This window comes from Esox lucius, chromosome 16 (genome assembly GCF_011004845.1).
Source record: "Esox lucius isolate fEsoLuc1 chromosome 16, fEsoLuc1.pri, whole genome shotgun sequence".
NCBI classification, from domain to species: domain Eukaryota; kingdom Metazoa; phylum Chordata; class Actinopteri; order Esociformes; family Esocidae; genus Esox; species Esox lucius.
The window spans coordinates 27,026,481-27,048,859 of NC_047584.1; the positions used below are offsets into that span (position 1 = coordinate 27,026,481).

The window sequence follows — 22,379 nt, forward strand, 5'->3', positions numbered from 1 at the left end:
AGAACTGGGAATTGAAGGATTTGGGTTTCTTTCATCAGCACCCTGCGACTAAGTGCTTGTCTTTCAACAGCGAATTGGCCCAAAGGACGTGAGATCCCCGGAGGACCAAGGACACTGTGCCAAAAAGAACTGCTTGCTGAAGGTAAAGACGAAGAGCGTGCGTGCGGGCGGGCGGGCGGGCGGGCAGAATGTATGCAGGCTTATTCCATTTAATGGTCTCTGTGGATTGTAGTACAGAGTCCGCAGTATAGGGCCTGAGAGAGCTGAGCGGTTTGACATGAGGGATTGTGATTCTGTAAGCGTCTTATCACCCTCACCAGAGCATTCTTATCAACTCCCCTGTGAACTCGGTGCGTGTGCCCCGTCTGCCGTTCATTCCAGACCTCACACATGACCAACAACACACACGCTTCACTCAACACACCAGTCACACACTCCAGACCCTGACAATCGGACTTTGTCCCGGGATTAGAGTGTGTGTGTGTGTGTGTGTGTGTGTGTGTGTGTGTAGGGGGGCGGGGGGGGGTGGTGGTGGTGGCTAATCAGCCTTCTCTGGGTTCCCTGGGGGGCACGGCTGAGGGCATGTGAGGGTTAGAAGAGGGAAGGGGAGTAATTGGCCACAGTTATATAACTATGTTAGATTGCCATGGTGAAGAGCACAGGGTCGAACAAAAGCTCAGATCACAACTTGTCAGCCTCTTTCGTGTTAATTCTGTCTGCGCTCGTCTTCATACTCCCTCCTCATTCTCTTGCCGGATCTGTCTGTAGCCTTGTTCTGTGGCGCCGTGTCTTCTCCCTGCTGTCCATCTTTCTCATATTCCCTCTGTCCCCATTCCCTTTGTTTGAGTAAGGGGGCTGATTTGGGGATTTCGGTACATTCCCTTGGGGATCCCTCTCCAAATGTCAATGTGGATTTCAAAACCCTACCCTTCAATGGACTCAGTAAAAGGAGACCTCAATAAAGCAGAGACAATTTAGCTAAAGAATCAAGGAGGAATATAGCACATGCAATTCAGGTATGGACCGAGGCAAGGCCTGGAAGGGGTTCAGTGATCCAGAGCTGGATCTGGGATGGGGAATGGGGAGAGTACATTATCAGGCAGACCTGCATACGAGGAATGTATGGTTTTGAAACTTTGTTTCAGGAAGGACAAGGCAGGGGCTGGGGTTGGTGGAGGTATGTGATGCTACGGTCACAGAACAACCCATTTCCGTGCGTCAAAGCCAGTGGATTAGGGGTAGGGAGTGGAACTCAGTGAAACCCTGGCACATTCTGGAATCACAGGAAATGGTTACTGCTATGGCAGGAAATGGGCCTCAGGATCCCAAATCCCACAAACAAAGGGTTTAGCCCAGGTGCATTGTCTTTTTTTCCGCTTTCTTTTGTCCTTGTCTCACTCATATACATCGCTGCTGGTTTACATTCACTGTGAAGAGAAGTTATTGTGCAGATACATAGGCCGCCCAAGCACAGTGTGAACCGTGTCAAAAACGAACATGGAGGCCACTTTATTCATTAGTCAAGATCTACAATAACCTTGTGTTTTGGGACACACATGCCTCTTTCCCGCCTCCCCCCAACTCCTCCTCCTCAACTCAAACCCCTCCTCCTCAACTCAAACTCCTCCTCCTCAACTCAAACTCCTCCTCCTTAACTCAAACTCCTCCTCCTCAACTCAAACCCCTCCTCCTTAACTCAAGCTGCTCCAAACAGCTCAACTGTTGTTTCTCAATAAAATATTGAAGCTCACTGTAACCAGAGTTTGGCCCAGTCCATCTGCTTTCAAGGCCGACACACCTTGAACCTGATCGTGGGGTAATCCGATAGTGTCCCCCACGCGGTGACTGTAACAGACACGACTCCGTCACCTCGTGTCTTCAACAGGGTGCTACCTTTGTGACACTTGATCTTGTGTTGAGGTCGAGACGTTGAGGGCTTGTTAGCGGTTTTGGGCTGGGATTTCCGTGCTGCGCATTTTATAACTTGGCCATTAGAGTAATGCAGTGAGTTAATGAGATCATGTTGCAGCTTGTGTGTGTCTTAAGCTGCCCCCACATGATCCTCCATCGGGAGCACTGGGACATGTCCCCATGTGCAGCATGACCTTGGTTAATTATAGGCAGAGTAGTGTTTATTGTTGTTTTAGAAGGGTTGTGAGACTGACCTTGAGACTGACTTTGAGTTTGACCTCGTGGTTGTTTTTGAGATAGATCTTGAGATCGATTTTGATATTAGCTTGCGTTGTTTTGGGGAGCAACAGCGTGACTTTAGGACCGATGCCATGCCTCGGTATAAACACAGTGTAATCACAGTGTAATCCTGGAGTAAACACGGTGTAAGTATGGCGTAAACAGAATAAACTATTTTCTTGTGCCTGTCACTAATTTCAAATAAGCAATTTGTGTTTTTCATGAAATACTGTAATGCTATTCTGATCATCTTAGCATTATATCTACATCAATATGTCAATGGATAGAAATTTACAAATAAACTAGATTCATAAAAAGTAAGACAGATGTGGTACTACACAGTTTATAGATAATGGATGTTTCACTGTAGTTTGTCAAGAGCAATTGTGGCCATGACTGAAATTTCTGTACAAAATGTACCATACAATGAATGTTTGGTGGTACATTTGATATTTTCTTTTTTCTACAGTTTGTGGTACAATGCCTCTTCTCAAGTAAAATTCAATCCACAAGTAAAAGGCTTTACATGTGGAAATGTTGTATATTGCACCTTAAGAACCATGTTTTATAATTTCAAAGAAAATATAATTTTTGAGTGACAATTTTGTGTCGGCGTGATGCCAAAAAATAAGCATGTGAATATTTCATCACACACCACAGCGTGGCCTGGACACAGGGGCACAGGGGCATGGAATTGTGGTGCATGTTAGTATTAAGGGTCTGTTTAACAAATTTCTCAATTAAGAATTTTGTTTTTGGTTTTAATAAATAGTTGGGGCATTATCAAATGGGATTTATAGCTTTGTGTAATTTGGAAACTTTTTTTTTTGCATAGTCCTCACTGTCTTTCTCCCACACATTTTCCTACTAAATTCCTTCCATTCTCCGCAGTGTTTAATATGTGGCGGTTATCAGTGTTACTGGAAACACATTGCTAGCCTGGGGCAGATCCCAGCAATCTGAGAGAGCATCAGTTGTATTCCAAGTGAAAGGGTGCAGTTTGAGTGTGTTGTGTGTGTAAGAGGGAAAGAGAGAGAAAGCAAGAGATAGAGACATATACTTTTTAGGTAGGATGCTTAGAATCTTCAAAGGCATGGTCAAATCTGCTTGAAGGATTTCACCTCACTTGGTTTACTACAGAAGTATCCCTCCACTTCTCAGGAACACTCTTTTTCTCAAAACACAGCTTTCAGTAGCCCATCGGTGACACTCCCTTGTCAGGAATGACCCCGCGTGCACGCTCAAGCAGTAAATCCCTGTGACGTTTTAATAACACCTCTAAATCTTGCGCGTCTGATGAAAGACGCGCTGAAATATTATGGGTTGGCTGCACTGCGCGCTAGCGTCTCACTAAATTCTGGCGCACCAGGATTTGCACGAGGATTATTGGAAGTAGCTACGAAACGGTCTAAAGCACATTCAATGTTACAGAATGCTAGGCCAGTGTTAGGCTAAGTTAATCTACACCGTTGGTAAATCAAAGACACAGTATATTTATACGCGTGTGGTCGTTACATTTGTTACGCATGCAGGTACCCTGTAGTTGCGTTGGTGTTTTTCCCCTCCTGCCATTTCCCCAGGTGTCCCTTATGTTCCTGATTGTGCTTGTTGATGTTTCCCACCTGGCAGTCATGAGTGCATCGCCTGACTGCTGAGGTGGACCAATCAGTGGACACCCCACCTGTTCCTTTTTCCATTACCCAATCGCATCACACATCCCTGGTTTAAAAACCCAGTCAGTTGGTCCTCCCAGAGAGACTCTTTTGCTGTACCCCACATGGACATAGAAACTTTTTGCGATACATACCCTTTTTGATAGACAGGCACTTTGTTCATTCATACATCTCACTTTGTCCTGTTTCATGTATATATTGCTGTGGTGTTTTGGTTGGTGTTGTCTAGTACCTTTTTTGCTGTTTAGTCCTTGTTCAACCAGGTTTTTTTTGTCCCTGTGTCCCTGGCAAAATGTTTTTTTAGCAAGTCAACCTTGGGCATACACAACCCGTAGGAAAACTTTTTTTTGACGTCTAAAAACACTAGTTAAAACTGAGCGGCCCAAGCACTGTATTTTTGTATTGGTTAGTTGTCAGCTAAGTGGTTCTTGAGGCAGGCAAGTTCAGTTTAGGGGTGTTTGGACTATATTATTTCATTTCTTGGGCCCTTTTCCCTAACCCCTTTACCGTGTGTTTATAATAAACGTTTTATGTTTGACGGTAGCTTTGGTTGTGTGTCGTTTGTTCTCACTTCATTTACACGACACTATTTTTAACAAGTTTTATGTTACGGGTCTCTGCACCATGTACCCTAGACTGCTAGAGCCACCAGGTTAGTAACAACATTTAATTCACCTCTATGGGAACAAACACATTTGCTGTTGTGACTAGGAAGCTGTGTCTAAAATAAAATTTGCGCTACCATGACGAAAGAGGTTCTAAGCGAGGGTGCTGATAAAGGTTGACCGCGGGGTGGAATTTAACCGATGTTGAACCCACGGGAAACTTGTGCCCATAAGACGAAGTGACGAGAAAATAGGATCTTGTGATCCATAGTACACACAGTGTTGCCAACTTAGCAACTTTGTCGCTAGATTTAGCGACTTTTCAGACCCCCTTAGCGACTTTTTTTCAAAAAAGCGACTAGCGACAAATCTAGCGACTCTTTGTGGTGTTATTGGAGACTTGTTCTTACTCTTCTCAACGATCTGAAAGCACCCCCATCCCCATCTGAAGGCACTCACAGGCGGCCCAGTCCTTGCACAGCCGTTCCTCCGAGCTGCAGTCAGAGCAGTAGATGTTAACTCCTCTGCGTCCAGACTGAAAATGAATCGTTTTGGGTAACTTTTGCCGGTCCCAAGCCCGGATTAAGGAGGAGGGTTGGTTTAAAAAAAAAAAAGAATCGACAGAAGAAAGTTAATTTGTAGTTAAAAACATATTTAGGGGGTTTTTACTCACTTTTTGTCTCTCCTATGACATTATTCCTCTCCATGACCATGATGATATCTCCCCTTGTATGTTGCTCTAAATGTTAATTTTTTTTCTAGCTTTTTGATTTTGACTTAAATAGCGCCCCCTTTTTTGATTTGTTCTTAGTTTTTTTGCTCAGTTGATTATTTCTTGTACATGGACAACATAAATACGCATGTATATTCTTTTCCCCATTCATGATGCTGATGGGAAATTATGCAAATCATGCGATGACGTCATTTAGCGACTTTTAGCGACTTTTAGCGACTTTTAGGACAGCCAATAGCGACTTTCCTTACTGAGGAGTTGGCAACACTGAGTACACAAGCAAAGCAGTAGCCTACTGTTATCAAACAGGCAGATGGCTTAGCATGTCACCCCGCCAAAAACAGAACTACATTAATTTGCAATATTTTTTCAACCAATAGAGGATTTGCGCATGCAGTGTCTGGCCTACAACAAACCTTATATTTTAAGCGTGTGCGTAATGGAATCATATTGTTCAAAACACATCTGTGTTTCCACTGTGTCCAGTTCCGATATTATTTATTTGTACAGGTAGGGGATGCGCTCGATTCTCTCGTGTGCCACGCCCACCCAGTCCCACATTATTGTCCTTTGCCACCTGATGCCCATCAGTTCGCAACAATGGTGAGCTCATAGCATTTTGGGTCGTGTGGAGTGGTTGGAGCTCACATTCAGGTGTTAAGAAAATAACGCCATGTCTTTAAACACAGGATAGCCACTGTAAAGGCAAAACAGCCAAACGTTTTTACATAACAATACACAACTACGTTTCCATCATGTTAATATGCCACCCTGGCAATTTCATTTTTCAGTGAATTAGTTTCTTGGCCTGGGATTTTTTTCCAAAAATAAACAAACAGTATTTTAGTGGGTAAAACTCTATTATCAAAACTCTCCAGCTCTCTCTGCAAACAAACCTACACCCCCGCGAGCACACTCAGCACTGTTTCCGCTGAGCGCAATCCACTAATTACAGTGACAAACACCTCCCTCCCTCAATCTCTCACTCTCTCTCCCACGTTCATGAAAACTTTTTTCAGCATTACCATTTTTGTCATTGACACCAGGGCACATTTTTTGGTAACATTTTTAGGTTTTCGTTTGTCATAACGACTATAACGTAGTCTTCGGTTCGGATTCGTAGAGGGTTGGGCTATGAGTCCCCGTTATTAAACTTCTCGGGACAGTTTGTTACTCCTGGTGAGAGCAATGGAGCGGGAACGGAGGCGAGTCGGGACTCTCCTCGCACCCTTTTGACATCCTTACCGGGAATTTGGCTTCTCCATCAGGTTCGTCTGTTTACGTTGTTGCATCTCCCTGTAATAATGCTTTGATCGACGCGGTGAAGGTTTCATATACTGTTCGAACTGACCATGCAATTATATAGGATTGTGTTTAAGGCCATGCAAAAAATACACACACTTGTCAAGAAACGGAACAATAAATGGCGTACACGACAATAATACATATTGATATGAATAAATACTTTAATACATTTTAATAACTCACTGGCAGTGGATTTGGACAGAGAGCCATTCACTGAGTTGCCCTTGACGGTAAAATAAATGGACTCGAACCTTGTAACTAGTCAAATTCAGTTTGATCTCTTATTAACACATTTTTAGTTGGCATTTATATGTATTTTCATGTTCTCATTGTTTTTGGGACAAACTGCAATACTCTTTTTTTCAAGCTGTTTAAACTACAGAATTTTCGGGCATTTCTACAGCTTATAAGGGAAGACCAGAGATGAATTTAACAGGACAGCTGCAGGCCCCACACTTGGTATCATAAAGAAAAACGAGTTGAAGTAGACTACCTCGCTCAGTGTACATGCTAAGCCCACATGTGAAGTAAGATGCTTTCCAAAACTGGACAATTCTTGTGTCAGAAGTGAATTTCTGAAGTGTGAAGGTATTATCCTCAGTTCCTAGCTGCCTCTTATGGAGTATGCACCCTGGGTTCAGTATAGGTTTTCTCAGCATTGGCGTGCAGAAACGGCAAGCTTAGCCAATAACTGCATTCTTACACTTTATCATCTTAGACAAAATCGCTACTCGGATTACGGCGTGAGGTGGAATGTTTCAATATTGCCCCCGCAGAACACTAGCTGTGCTTTGTCCAGCCGTGCTAACTGCATGTGGTCCCCCCTCTGCTCTCTGTGCCACCAGTCTAATCTTAAAAGGGAGAGAGCGGATTGGGCAAGGCTAACTGACAGGGACAATGAATGGATTAAATAGAATGTCTCTGTTGAAAGTGGTTTTGGGCGGACAAAAGAAGAAATGTCGAGCGCTTGGTCGGAGCTGGGGCTACACCTAATACAGACAGCCCAACTCACCACTGGCCCCTGACTGATCATGAAGCCACTTAATCTGTCAGTTGGACTGACTGGATGGAGGCTTGTCATGGCACAAAATAGGCTGACTGTAACCCAGTATAGTACAGTAGTCTTCTCTGCCTGAGGCAACAGGTAGCTGAGGAACTGCACGTGAAGCTTCGAAATGGTGCCCCGAAGTGAGTCCTCGCCATCCTACATGGCCCTGGCCAATGTGGCTGTTTGGTGTGTTCCTTTGTATGTTTCTTAGTCATCGTTTCCTACGATCGAGAATAACTTTCGGAAGTCTGTGCGGCGTCTGGTCAGCCCTAGACATTGAGCTTACTCTTGACCAGACCCTGATCCCAGATACTCCAAAGAGGCAATACAGGGAGTCTTTTTCAACAGTAGAGTCTGAATAGACTACAGGCTAGCAAACCGATTACTTCTACCCACTGTGATAATGGCGTGCGTAATGGCGTGCATGCAGTCACTTGGGAATGAACGCGATGAGCTACGTCTGCGACACGAAGGACTGCAGTGTCCTACATTTTACAGTCATCGCTTTAACAAGGATATTAAAAACACACATCTCACTCGTTTTTCTCTGTGTCATCTTGACTCAGTGGCAGATTGATTCACTGGCATCCTCTAATGTGAAGAAAGTCAAAGTAATGTACCATATTAACACATCATAGTCTGTTCATACTACCTAAAAATGTAGTTTTCTAGTTGTCACATATAGCCCACAAAAAAACCCAATACTGTAACTAAGTCTGCACTCACTGAGGTGTATAAATCCATTAGCAAACTAGAAAATCCACACCAAAAGGGAGGGCTTCTTTTGGCCGGCTGCTGCCATGCAGGAAAACGGAAATCCTTTGTAAATATTGCCAACATGTCACCTGTGGGACACACAGAAATGCATAGAAGGGCTCTATTGCATCTGCCACCTAGACAAGAGGACACATATGTACGAATGCTGTTAATCGACTGTAGTTCCGAATTCAACACTGTATTGCCCTCCAAGCTCATCACAACGCTTCGGACCTCTGGATTAACATGTCCCTCCACAACTGAATCACAATCTCCCCAACCGGCTGCCCCACATGTCATGACAGGAACCAGCTTTGGAAGTGGCACGATTCATCAGAGCTGTAAGGATAACTACGAGTAGAAAACAGGGGTATTTGGCACAGTGCGCAGATGGGTGGGGTGGGGGCTCCTGGGGGGGTTCGTCTCCCCCCCCCGTTCTCCCTGTTCACCAATGACTACTGTTCACCGATTCACCGCACACAACCGTCATCAAGTTTCACGACGGCACAGCGGCGGCGCCGCCGACATGGAGGTCGGAGGGCTGGCAGTGCGTCACATAGTTGTACTTATGTAACGGCCGTGTCATTACTGTGTTAATTTACAGAGTAAACAGGGCAACGACAATCAAAGTCTTAACATTTGATTCGATTTTTTTTGGTGGGGGGGGTTAAAGCCATGGGACTTGGACAGACAGACTGAAACCATGGTTCACTGTTGTGACCAGGCTGCCAGGGTGGGAGCAGGTCTTAACGCTCCGGTGTCCAGCGTGATTCCTCTGGCTGAGGGTTGTTTGACCTTTGTTGATCTGGGGCGGTGGGCTTTTCTCAATGTGGTTTATACTGGCGGAGAGGAATTACAAAATGACTGTCTGGAAGATTTTCAGGACTTGTTGTGCCTTGCCGGAAAGGGGATAGCTTTGATCTAAACTGGGAAAATGACGCAAGATGAGGAAGGAAACTACAGGCATTTCCTAGGCTTCCCAAGAAACGGGAGACTTCTTTGTTCACGTGAAAAGACAACTGTAACTGTCAACCTTATAGGGCCATTTAATCAAACGGCAGTTACCAGATATTTTTTTCCATAAAAAGACCACAATGCTTCCTGATGTTAGGCGTGGATTACTGTTGGCTGACGTTTTAGTTGCGTAGCAGGAACTTCTGTGTTTAACTGGCTGTTTTTCTTGGTCCATGGCCAGACTGGAATACTGACCATCCTTGTTTTGTTCTATCATTTATTTGCCCACTGAGATTGAGGGGAAACAAAAACATTCCTCGTGCTACAACCAGGATTTCAATGTGTTTTCCCTGCTGTGTAAACTGGCTCAAATTAAGACACAGCACCTGTTGGCTGCGCTGTCATCAGCCTGCGACAGCCTGTGAGACAGACACAGCCCCGGGCACGTCTTCGTCAGCCACAGACACTGACACACAGGCCTGAATGTGACCAGGAACACCCCTGTTAGAAGACACATCAACAAATAAACCATTTTTCAACCAAGTGAGCAATTGTAGACACATACATAAACTACAGGTAGACATGCAGACACACAGACTTTCTGCAACTCATGAGTCAGAATGGGATTGGCAATACAATACTATAGTAGAAGGCTTGGATCAAACACACACACACACACACCCTTATAGAAATATGTTGCATTCACACGTACACAGACATTTATACACCAGCTCTCATCTTCAGACCAACTGATATGTACACCATCAACTTAGTTTATGAATCAGCGTTGGGTGCAGTGCTGAATTTGGCTGATTCCTTTGTCATTTCAGTTGATATATTCGTTTATCAGTCTACTATAACTCTGCACAACAGGTCCAGACAAGGCTGTCTGATTGTGCACTTAATGGATGTAGACTTTACAAACTTCTATTCGCATTTCAGTCATTTATTTTTTTCTGTTAAACGCTGCATATTTTGGCCACCTCTTATCCCACACTATGTGCCGAATCGAGAAGCATGGTCCAACTTCATTAGGATTGTTGTCCAGACTTTTAGTACGCTGATAAATACTTAAACTAAGTAAGACTAAAATTGGTGAGGAAATGAACACTGGTTGGGCGTTTGAAAGGTACAGTAACATTTAGGTAATTTCCTCATGGTCGATAATAGACCAGTAATGACATGTCAGCGCAAACCCGGTTGGACCTCAGGTAAACGCCTCTAATAATCCTCCAGCCTACAGCCGACTGCTACTGCAAGCAAGGGTTTATTTAGGCCGGGTAATTGTTGTCAAGTTGTCAATCGACCAAACCGCTCGCTAATACGCAAGCTCAGGCCATCACATTGTGACGTTTCAGGAATACACACGTACGCTGGCACTAGTGCGTTGTCGTCTGGATTATTTTCTCTGAGGTGTAGTAATGTGCTGTGCTGTTAAGTGCTCCGGTGCCTCGTGGAGACTCGGGGCAAGTAGAAACATGTACACTTCCTCTGAAATTGGCCAGATCCTGTGCTCTTAGACCTTGCTGGAGCCTTTTAAGCATTTTCTTTCCCGGTGTACCAGCAAATGTCACAAGATTTGGTGTAGCTGTCTGTTTTTTCTTCTCACACTCTTGTATTAAATATTTCAACATTAATCTTATGTTTGTACATTTTCCCCACTCCAAATTCAGTCGGTATTGTTCCCATTAGACCGTACATCCCATGAGCAGTGCCCACAAGCCCCTGCTTATAACGCCACTGCTGTTTGCTGGGCATAGTTGTAATGGCGCCATCCTGTGGTGAATAATGAGCAGCCATCTTTTATTCTGAACAGGGGAGTCTTCTTCCCTCCTGTGTTTAAAGTAACAATGTGGTTTTACGTCTCTAATACAATATTGCCACCCTGGGGAGAGGTTAGGAAGGTGGGGTTGGTAAGCATGGTATTATGCGTAAGCCTGGTTTTAAAGATATGTCTGTATCTCTTCCCTCTGTGTATATTTAAGTGTCTATTGTATTGTTTTGAGGTAGTCACCATTTTAACTAACACGTATTTGTTCATTTGTCAGGAAGTATGTGTGAGGGCTGACAGACTGGGTCCAGCCATGGAGTCAGAGCTGAACTGCAGCTCTCACTGTGACTCCAGACTTTGCCTCATCCACCCGGGAGTCAATACACAGGAGGGCCTGGAGATACTACAGAGACTGTGTTCCCTCGGCACGGTAAAGAGGCTCACCGATTAGCCCCGGGGGGGAGGGGTTCTAGCGACCTGAGACGCTGTGTTCAAAATGCACGTACCCGCACACGTTTTTTTGAACGCCTACAAAATCCAAACAAAGTGTGAAGGTGTTAGAAAAATGTCACTCGTGAACATTCACGGTTAAGCTAAAGGTGTTGTCGTGCTAAGGGTTAAATCAAGCCGGCTACTGTACCTTTAAGAGCAGCTGCAGCGCAGCTTGATGTTTGGAGACAGAGATAGGCCATGGCAATGCCACTTTCTGAAGTCAGACTAAACTGAAGAACTTTACGGTTTAGCCTGGCAAAACGTCCTCCTGGATCTCTTTACACTGCTGAAGAGTTAACAAAATATATTGTCTTTGACAGTAGCACTAATAAGTACAGAAACAAAAGGTGAGTTCTTCCTTTTGTGTTTTTATGTCTATTTTATTTCTGTTATGTTTGCTTGTTTATTCATGTTTCAACACCTATCACAGCCCAGTTATCAATATCATGAATTTACAGACTAACTTAGTTATCGATATCATGAATTTGTTTTGATTGTTATTACAATACATTAATGTAGACTTTATTTAGAGACTAATTTAATTGGACGGGTGGGGTCGTAGGACATCCTCACTCTCTACCTTTGATTTAACTCTCATTCATCGAGATCATCATCATGTGCTGCTAAACACCTTATTTCTAAATGAAATATATAAGAAAAACACGTGTTAGTACTACTGTTTACATGTATTGAAGAAGCCAGCTGGACGTAACTGAGTATAGTTTGGTTGTCTACTGGACACCAGAGAGAAAATTCCAGATTGGTGTCAAGAGCCAACTGATTCCATAAAGCCCCATGTGGTTTATTTTTGGATCTTTTCCCAGACCCCAACATGGCTTCCGCCGGCAGTCTGTTGTCAGAAGAACAGTTCCTGTGCCCCATCTGTCTAGAAGTATTCTCCAGCCCTGTCACCACGCCTTGTGGGCACAACTTCTGCAAGGATTGCATACATAGATACTGGCATTCCACCAGCCTGTGCCAGTGTCCCATGTGTAAGCAAAGGTTTAGCAGGAGACCCGAGCTCAGAGTCAACACTTTCATAGCTGAGGTGGCCGATCAGTTCAGGAGGTCCGTTGAAAAGATGGCCACTGCCAGGTGTCCCCAGGACCCGCCCGCGGACAGAGCCCCACCCCGAACAACCCAACCAGGAGAAGTGCCCTGTGATGTCTGCCCTGGGAGCCACGTCAAGGCCCTGAAGTCCTGCCTGGAGTGTCTGGCCTCTTACTGTGCGATTCACCTGGAGCCTCACCAAATACTGGCCACCTTTAAGAGACACAATCTGATTGAGCCGCTGATGAACATGGAGGACAGGGTGTGCAAGAGGCACCAGAAGCTCCTGGGGCTGTTCTGTCGTAGTGACCACACGTACGTGTGTCAGACGTGCGCCGAGAAAAGACACCAGAAGCACAACGTTGTCACTTTGGAGGAGGAAAGCCGAGAGAGGAGGTCTCAGATAGGGAAGATGGAGGATGCCATGCAGCAGATGATTCAGGGCAGGCAGCAGAGGGTGGAGGAGATCAAACGCACAATACAAGCAGGCAGAATAAATGCAGAGAGAGAGGTCAGGGAGGGCTCGCGCGTCTTCGCTGACCTGGTCCACTCCATTCAGAGGAGTCAGGCGGAGCTCATCGAGGTGATTGACGCCAAGCAGAAAGCGGCCGAGAGGAGGGCCGCAGGGCTCATTGAAGAGCTGGAGGGGGAGATCACTGAGCTGAAGAGAAGCAGTGTTGAGCTGGAGCAACTGGTGCGCACTGACGATCACCTCCACCTCATACGGAACGTCCCATCCCTCCGCACCCCTCCGAACGCCAAGGACTGGTCTGAAGTCAGTGTTCCCAGTGTTCTGTACGTGGGAACAGTGAGAAGAGCGGCGAGGAGGGCCGGGTCTCAGTTTGAAGAGACATTGAAGAATGAAGTGAAACGACTGTGCGATATAGAACTTTCAAGGGTCCAGCAATGCACCGTGGATGTGACCCTTGACCCTGACACAGCTCACCCCAAACTCATCATCTCTGACAACGGTAAACAGGTTGCCCACGGCAACAAGGCGCTGAACCTCCCTGACAACCCGGAGAGGTTTTACCCTGGCATCAGTGTTCTGGGGAGGGAGGGCTTCTCCTCCGGGAGGTTCTACTACGAGGTGCAGGTGAAGGGGAAGACGGAGTGGGACATAGGAGTGGGGCGAGAGTCGGTCAACAAGAAAGGAGGCAATACCCTGAACCCTGAGCGTGGCTACTGGACTTTAGGCCTGAGGAACAGGACTGAGTACTGGGCTCTGACGACCCCCCCTGTCCCCCTGCCACTGCCTGAGAAGCCCCAGACGGTGGGAGTGTACGTGGACTGGGACGCCGGCCAGGTGTCCTTTTACAATGTAGACTCCAGGTCTCATATCTACTCGTTCACCGGCTACATTTTCACGGAAAGACTCTATCCATATTTCAACCCCCGAAAGAATAACGGTGGGGTCAACTCAGCGCCACTAGTCATCTCTCCTGTCAGTTATCTCAACTCCTCTCCTTCACTTTTCACCTCCTCTTAGAAGAGGCCACTGAGTGATGTCTGTTTTTTTTTTGTTATAGATGTGCAATATGATATATATTTTTTTGCATCTTGTGTATTGTGTGATTGATTAATAAAGAAAGATGTAATATAAATGAAGCAAAATAAAGGTGGACATTTTCTGTGCTTTTGTCGGGCATATTTTTATGCAATATATTTTTGAGTTAATAGGAATTAACACCATGCATACCAAGTTGTAGGTTTTGAGCATACTTAGATTATTCCAATGATAGCAACTGAAACACATTCAATTCTCCCTGAACACACCCACACATTTGCATTGGGTTCTCATTGGTTAAGAACGGCTTCCTGATATGTGATTGACATGTACTGTAGATGGAAGCGGAGCTGCAGAGGCGATCTCTCTCCCCAGTGCTCCGTGCCGTGGTCTGGACTCTACTCTCCTGTGGCATCCTGCTGGCATTTTGCTTCCTGCTCTTCACCCTGCGCTTCAAGAACAACAGGTACACACACCTGCACACACACAAGCATACACACAACCCACTTTAAAACCATATTCTGAGTGTATCAAATCGATACACAGACGTGAAAGGCTCGTCTTAATTTCTTCAAATGTGTGTTTGTCGGTGTCTCAGGATAGTGAAGATGTCCAGTCCTAATCTCAACGTGCTGACTCTTTGTGGGAGTGTCCTCGCCTACTGCAGTGGCTTCCTATTCGCTGTTGATGAACGCATCTACCAGCAAGTAGGAGGACCTAGAGCCATACTACAGGTGTGGATGGAGACAGAGGAGGAAGCCGAGACCTCTTGCTCCTTTTAAGGGAGAGCCACACCTTAAGTAGACGAGTGAATGGCCAGGGTTTACTGTCTGCGTTAAGTATCCATAGTCTGTCACGAAAAGAAATGTACATAAGTTGCTCTGATGATGCCGTGTGGTGTCACATTTTGTGGTGTTCAAACGTACAACCATGGGTGCTTGTATATGCCCATCTACCGACGTCATGTGTGGGGGGGGTCTACGGTGTAGACTGCCTTCCTCCAGGAGTCTTGACAGGTTCTTGACTATTCAGAACCTTTTCCACAGCATGGGTGATGTTATGTCTTATGCACCGAACTGCTCTTAAAGGTTTTTATGAGATTGGACCTCGTGCTAGGCCACCTGCCCCCCATTCTGAGGTGGTGTTTCTGTGGTGTCTCCTAGGCCAGGATCTGGACATTGTGTATCGGCAGCACTCTGGTATTTGGGCCCATCTTGGGAAAAACATGGCGGCTTTACAGAGTATTCACCCAACGCGTGCCTGACAAGAGAGTGGTAAGCAGGCTTCTGTTCTCAGCGGCTTTGTTATGGATAAGCATGGCATAAAGATACAGCCGGGGGAATGATGTTGAATCTCCTCAATGCCCCCTTGCCAAACATGAGAACATTTAGGGGCAGTTTTGCGGACAGATTAAACCTAGTTCTGGACTAAAAAACTCTTAATTGAGCTTTATTTTTTAGTTAATTACTTGGCTTAATCTGTATGAGCATGTCATGTTATTTGTATGAGCATGTCATGTTATTTGTATGTGCATGTCATGTTATTTGTATGAGCATGTCATGTTATTTGTATGTGCATGTCAGACTCTGGTGGGGTCAAAATAGGAGTGAATTGCTTGTATTGATGTCAACCCAAATATGTGGTAGTCCTCAACACAGCTAAACAGACTGACTACCTCCGCTGATTTCTGAATGCTAGCTACCAGCTTATTTGAATGGGAACTAGCATTTAGCAATCACTACTTCTCCAATTTAAAAGAATACTGTTCAAATGTTATGCAGCAAAAACAGAAAAAGATATCCACATTTGACTTCAGTGACTAAATGTTGAGCCTGTTACAGTAACTGAATCATGATGGATTTTATGAATATGAACTTATGGATGAAGAATCTGTATGTGATAGAATGTGTGTGTGGTCTTGCAGTGTAATAACATACTCTGTGCGCGTTTCAGATCATCAGAGACATCCAGTTGATGGGCTTAGTAGCTCTGTTGATTCTGGTGGACCTGCTGGTTCTGACTGCCTGGAGTCTAACCGACCCGGTCAAATGTGCACGCTCCATTGGAGCTGTGGTCAAGGTGATGGAGAGGGATGTCTCCTACTCTCTGACTCAGCTGGACTCCTGTTCCTCTCTGTACTCAGACCTCTGGGTTATCCTCCTAGCTGTGATAAAGGTAAAAAAATACAATGAAATGATCAGATAAACACAGTTGCTGTTTGCTCTTAGTTTGTGTTGGTTTTTCATAGGGATGTCACTGACATTCTGTGGTTAGTGTTGGTTTGTCATAGTGATGTCACTGACGTTCTGTGGTTTGTGTTGCTTGGTCATAGTGATGTCACTGACGTTCTGTGGTTAGTGTTGGTTTGTCATAGTGATGTCACTGACGTTCTGTGGCTTGTGTTGGTTTGTCATAGTGATGTCACTGACGTTCTGTGGCTTGTGTTGGTTTGTTTGTTGGTTGCATTGCGGTATCACCAGGGTAACCTGCTTCTGTATGGAACCTACCTGGCCGGTCTGACCAGTAACGTCAGCCTCCCTCCAGTCAACCAGTCCCCCACCATCATGACCGCGGTAAGCCTGATCACCCTGTCCACGGCGGTTGCGTTCCCGGTGTGGTGGTTCCTGCCGGCCTGGCCTAACGTGGTCTACGGCGTGGTGGCTGGAGCCATCTTCGTCTGCACCCTCAGCACCAACTGCATGCTGTTTGTACCTCAGGTGAGAGAGACCGCGCACCTCGGACAGACAGACCGCCCCGGGGCTATGTGCAGTTCACCGTGCGTCACTGTACGCGTTGGTGTGTGTGTGTGGGTGTGTGTGTGTTAAATAGACTGTGTGACTCATACACACATATGCTCTCCATGAGTCAATGTGGTGTAGCCTCTGCCAACAAGTTAATGACTCTCCATAAGTAACTGCTGGTGAGCTGATGATATGATACAGGAACGCATCCTGGAGCCAAAATTAAGTACTTGAACAATGAGTAACAGACACACACACACACACACACACACACACAACCAAACAAACACACTCATAGAGACAGACAACTGGAGATTCAAGGATGTGCTCCCAAAATGAAAGACAAAACACAGTTATTTGACTATCCGTCATAATCCCCCTCTTCCTCTAGCTCTTCCTCTAGCTCTATCTTCTTGCTCTATCTTCTTGTAGCTCATCTTCTAGCTCTTCCTCTAGCTCTTCCTCCACTCACGTCTTTCTTCATCCCATCCTCCCAGTTGACTCAGTGGCGTCATTTTGAGGAGGAGCACACCAGCCCTGGTCAGATGGCAAAGTACTTCAGTAGCCCCAGTAAGAGTGTCCACTCTGTCTACAGCCAGGATGAGATTTACTACCTGCTGGGTGAGAACACCTCCATGAAGAGGCTCCTCAATGAGGTGTGTAGGCTCTAAGAAAATACTTTTTAATTTTTAAATTTTTTTTACCTTGCCTGCCCTCTACTGGTTATAAAAGTGTGTGATATGTACTGACATTTAGTGTCTAATAGGGTCCCTCAAATGGTCAAGTACTCAAAATAAGCTCAATATTAGAATAATATTAAAATCAATATCTGAATTGTTGTATTCTAAACAAACTTCTACTCAACCATAACATTAACACAACTTTTCAGGTCACACTTTTTCTAATGGACATTTTCTCAGACTTTTTTGTATTAAACAAGATTTTAAAGCCTGTTGTTGTAATTTGGCAGAAGAATGCTGTGATCGACAGTCTGCAGGAACAGGTGAACAACGCCAAAGACAAGCTGCTGCGCCTCATGTCCAACAGCCACCCTCAGGAGGACCAGGAACTGGACTCTTCCACCACCAACCTCCAGTCCTCCTCCACTCAGACCACAGAACTGCATTCAGACTGCCCTCCCACTCCCCTGCCACAGAGGGACATAGCAGGGCCTGCCCTCTCCTCTCCACCCCGCTGTCCACTTCCTCTGCCTGCCCCTCCCGCGCATTCAGGGAGGAGCACATCTCCCTCTGCTCCTCCCTCTACTCCTCTTGCCCTCTGCCTTTCCTCTGGGGATGGTGTGAGTGTCAAGCCCTGGAATGGCGAGTTTGATTCCGACACCCAGGTTGCGGAGATGGAGAAAGGGGGTTGTAGAGTTGAGGGGACTAGGTCCCCGCAGAAAGGATCTAACGTCCTGGTCTCCCCTCAGCCCTCTGCTTCCTCTGGGATAGGAGTCAGGACACCAGGAGAGAAGGCTGGGACTCCAGCCACACCCCACTGTCAGTCTAACTGTGTCAGCCCCTTCGCCCATCCCTGCCCTGTGGATTTGGTATCTGCTGATTCAGGAACCTCGGGTTGCCATAGCGATCCCCCATCCCTGTCGGCATCGGTGGCCAGGCAGCCAGGGTTTGTGAGCAGTGCCGAGCTGCAGGAGATCCTGCAGGAACTGAGTGTGGATGCTGTCATGGAAACAGCTCTCCGGTCACCCAATCACAACGGGAGGACCAAGAGACCCTCTCAGGCCTCCTTGGCAGAACCCCTGGTTGTCTCTCCCCTCTCCCTCCGCAGTCCTCGCTCCCCCAATCCCCCTTTCCTATTCCGCTACCCCAGTATTTCCCCCTACGTAATGAGGAAACGCAGACCTCCATTCCATGTGCCCAGAGGGGGGCCTCTGCCCTGTTTCCTCCCAGGCTCAGAGCCTCCTTGCTGGGGAAAGAGGAGGGACACAGGGCCCCCGCAACCACACAAGAACACTTCAAAAACACAAACTCAGGTTAGCCCCGAACCCACAGAGACCAGCCCCCTCCGCCTCGACCACAGCTGCACAGCGGCGGATGAGTCCGGGCATAAAAAACAGGTGACAAACAGATGCAGGAGGCGTGGCACGAGGCGGGAGAGCCGGCCACCGCCACCACCCAAAAAGCGCTCCTCCTCCGGACGCGCGAGCTCTCCGCGTGGGGCGGAGGATGGAGAGGGAGCGCCAGGGCGAGACTGTGGCCAGGACTCCAATGCTTACTGGGAGTCGGACTCCAGCAGCTCGGCTGACCTCTGCTACTACCACCATCCTTACTGTGACACGTGCCTGCAGCACGCCTCCCACCCCTCCAGCGACACCTCCTCGTCGGACTCCTCGGACAGTGAGTACGGCGGTTTCGTCGGTCTCTGCCGCTCCACACACCACCCCGAGGTCAACTTCAAGGAGGACCTCAAACCCACTTTTGTGTGAGCCTGTCTGAGGCCTGGACCCAGTGGGTACTGCAGAAGAATCACTGAAGTCGCACTGTGTTGTTATTTAAAGAGCCAGTTCCCGGCAGGTGGATTTACTTTGCACATTGTGTAAAAACTACTGAGAAGTCATTTATTCAGCATGAACTGATGTAAATGCTTGATTACCTTGGCTTTCACCCATCCAACATAGCTGTTCTTAGAAGGCAAAGCATATGACTTTGTGTTCAATGGTAATGTACTGTATCTGTTTTTAAGTGCGGAGAGCACCATAGCAACACATTACACTGATGATAATGCTTTAATTTGTGGGACCAAGTTTAGGTGTGTTCTATCCTTGGGATCTCTTTTTAATTTATTGTCTTTAACTTATTGCTCCAACTGACAATGTCCTTAGATCATGTTATAGGAAATGTATATTTGTAGCTTAATAAGATCTAATAGATTTTTGCATGTTACCAGAAAGCACTGGATTTTTTATCTGTTATCATATGCAGAAGGTCAAGAATACTGTTGTTACCATTTTGTCTGTGTTGTAATGATTTATGTTTTTGTTGTTGTTTTCTTTTAAGAAAATTTTTATACATCAAAATCCTTCAATGCACTGTTCTGGTATTGCTACTCATTTGAGTGTGTGTCTGTGTGTGTGTGTGTGTCTGTTTGTCACACGTGGGGATCAGATGTCCCCACCAAGATAGTAAAGACAGACAAATAGATCCCTACAGTGTTTTTTACCCACTAGGTAAAACGTATCGCTGGTGGTAACGGTTAGTGTTAAACATACAATTTGCTTTGGTGTTGGAATAGAAAATACTTTCAGGTTTATGCATTATGGGTTAGGATTAGGGTGGTTTTGGCATGTTAGGTTATCGAGGTCAGAAACATGGGTTTCTGGGGTTATTTTAATCTCCCCATTAAAGGTGCGTGTGCGTGAACAATGTACTATATACATTTTAATTGGAATCTAAATCTGTGCTGATTGATCGTCTGTATGACCTTTTGACCTTCACCGTCAGGTCCGCATGGCCCAGTCTGGCAAGACTCCTCGTTCCCTCTTCGGCTGGCTGTCAGTGCACCTCATTATGGGACGCAGCGCTGTTCTACGCTCAGAATGAATGCGTTCACGTGGATCAGTGAATTACACAACTGTCTGATGTTCCTTTTTGGTTTTTTGACAGGATTTCTGAATACTTAACACTGTAAATTGCCACCAGGCGAACTTTCCCTGTTGGATTCTTTTGAACTGAACTGGTTCACTAGGCCATTAGAAATACATAAATAACATGTTTGATGTTGCATAATTCTATCATAGCACTGGACCGAGACTTAATCGTGTACCAAAGAAAAACAAGACATTTTAAGAATTGCCGCTCTTTCTCTCCTTTTCTTTCTTTCTTTTCTCCACTTTTTTCCTCAAGGCTTTTTATTTTGTCTGTGAGTGTGTGTGCGTATATGTGTGTGTGTGTGTGTGATGCCTGCATATAACTGGGATGGTGTGTGAGTGTATATATGTGTGCGCGTGTGTGTGTGTGTGTGTGTGTGTGCGCTCCGGGAACAGTTTGCGTGAAGAGAAAGCAGTATCTCCCATTATTTCTGCAATACCGCTTCTATTTTGTGATGCGGTTCACCTTTATTCCGCATTAACACCACTTAAAGACCTCCCACTGATTCACCATCCTCAGACGAACCCAAAAGACACAAAAAGGCATGAATCAACAGCAACCAATAGCTTTTTAGACTTCTAGTGGTTCTCCATCCTAGTGCTGCCATCTAGGACGGCTCATTATCTGCGTATTTTCTGTGATCATACGTGGGTTCAAAAACTCACATTCAATAACCTGTACATATAGAAGTGATTATTTGAAAATATTCTATATGGAAAAACAATTTGGTTTTATGTATTTGGACAGAGGTTTTACAAATTAAAATACACTGACCCAGACACCTAGACAAGTAGACCAAAATTTATTACACTGGGTTTACTCACCTGTCACAGAGGCGTTACCATTGTAACTGGTTACACATTAGCACCACACACATTTTACATTTACATTTTAGTCAATTAACAGATGCTCTAATCCAGAGTGATTTACTGTTTGTGGGAAATTTCCAGAAAGCTAAGTGAAACAACCAAATACCCCAGTGGTAGTAAGTACATCCTACTCATTGAAGTTTGCTCTCACTCTACTAGAAAGAAGACAGTACAAACAATTTACATTGAAAGCAATAGTTCACTAAATCAACCATGAGATGGCTGGGTAGTTTTTTTAGATACTCTGAAAAGGTTTCAGATGATTTTAGGGTGTAGGATTTTAACATTGGCTGAATGCAGAGGGACAATTGCTCTTGCTGATTCTTAGGTAAATTGCATCTGGACAGACAGTTTGTGATATTGACCCCCCAAAACAAATCTGCATAGGGAATTGAATATGAATGTCAATGCATTTGTTCTTGGAAGGAATTCTGCATATTTGAATGCAATATGGGTGATGAGGGAGTGAGTATTTGGATCGTTTTGTATAATAATCTACACATCACGCTTCACAGGCTCTGTAGCCTTACTAATGCAAAGTTGTGGCTTCACTCCAGTAATGTAGTGACATAAGATTCGTCAAGGATCCAAAACCCTCTTAACCACACACACACACACACACACACACACATATTATGAAACACACACCGCACAACATGACTCTCATTCAATAGAGGGTATAAATGGAGTAAAATGGCACAACTCTGATTCTGTTCATTTCTGTGTCATGAAAGGTATTAAAGAAAGGTGACTGCAGTCGCGCGACTCAGAGTTATTGGGTAAATTACAAGAGCAGACATGGCAACAGTGCTACTTGGCTTCCGGGGACCTGCTGGCAGCAACTTTTCAGCCATTGGTGCAAATATCCCATCCTTGAGTTTTATTGGCTGAAAGTGCAATCAGTCCACCTGACTTCCCCGCCTGCTTTGCAGTTGCAGTAATACACTGACACGAGCTTAGGAACAGCAGGGGTGGAGTAAAACGCAAATGATGCCATGTGTTCTACAAAATCATCGTTCTGATTGGTCAACATTGTGGAACTTTCCGCCCATCGCCAAGGAATACCCTTCGGATTGG

The 22,379-nt window shown here is 45.5% G+C and overlaps 2 protein-coding genes across 5 annotated transcripts; both read left to right on the forward strand.

The window, feature by feature from the left end:
• The first annotated feature begins 75 nt into the window (after nucleotides 1–75).
• Nucleotides 76–19,818, forward strand: gpr156 (G protein-coupled receptor 156). 4 transcript variants are annotated; one of them, XM_020054541.3, is made up of 9 exons: nucleotides 76–142; nucleotides 11,313–11,465; nucleotides 14,423–14,550; nucleotides 14,683–14,818; nucleotides 15,248–15,358; nucleotides 16,038–16,259; nucleotides 16,565–16,801; nucleotides 17,323–17,481; nucleotides 17,796–19,818. In XM_020054541.3, the coding sequence occupies exons 2-9, from the start codon at nucleotides 11,349–11,351 to the stop codon at nucleotides 19,269–19,271; spliced, it is 2,586 nt and encodes an 861-aa protein (XP_019910100.2). In that variant the 5' UTR covers nucleotides 76–142; nucleotides 11,313–11,348; the 3' UTR covers nucleotides 19,272–19,818. The 4 variants fall into 4 exon arrangements, with proteins under 4 accessions (XP_019910100.2, XP_010898529.2, XP_010898530.2 ...); XM_010900227.4 differs by lacking the exon at nucleotides 76–142 and adding an exon at nucleotides 6,178–6,469; XM_010900228.4 differs by lacking the exon at nucleotides 76–142 and adding an exon at nucleotides 6,178–6,469 and having other exon boundaries at nucleotides 11,317–11,465.
• LOC109616704 (zinc finger protein RFP-like) lies at nucleotides 11,485–14,424 on the forward strand. Its single transcript, XM_020054543.3, has 2 exons — nucleotides 11,485–11,874; nucleotides 12,352–14,424. The coding sequence occupies exon 2, from the start codon at nucleotides 12,360–12,362 to the stop codon at nucleotides 14,064–14,066; it is 1,707 nt and encodes a 568-aa protein (XP_019910102.2). The 5' UTR covers nucleotides 11,485–11,874; nucleotides 12,352–12,359; the 3' UTR covers nucleotides 14,067–14,424.
• Nucleotides 19,819–22,379: the final 2,561 nt, after the last annotated feature.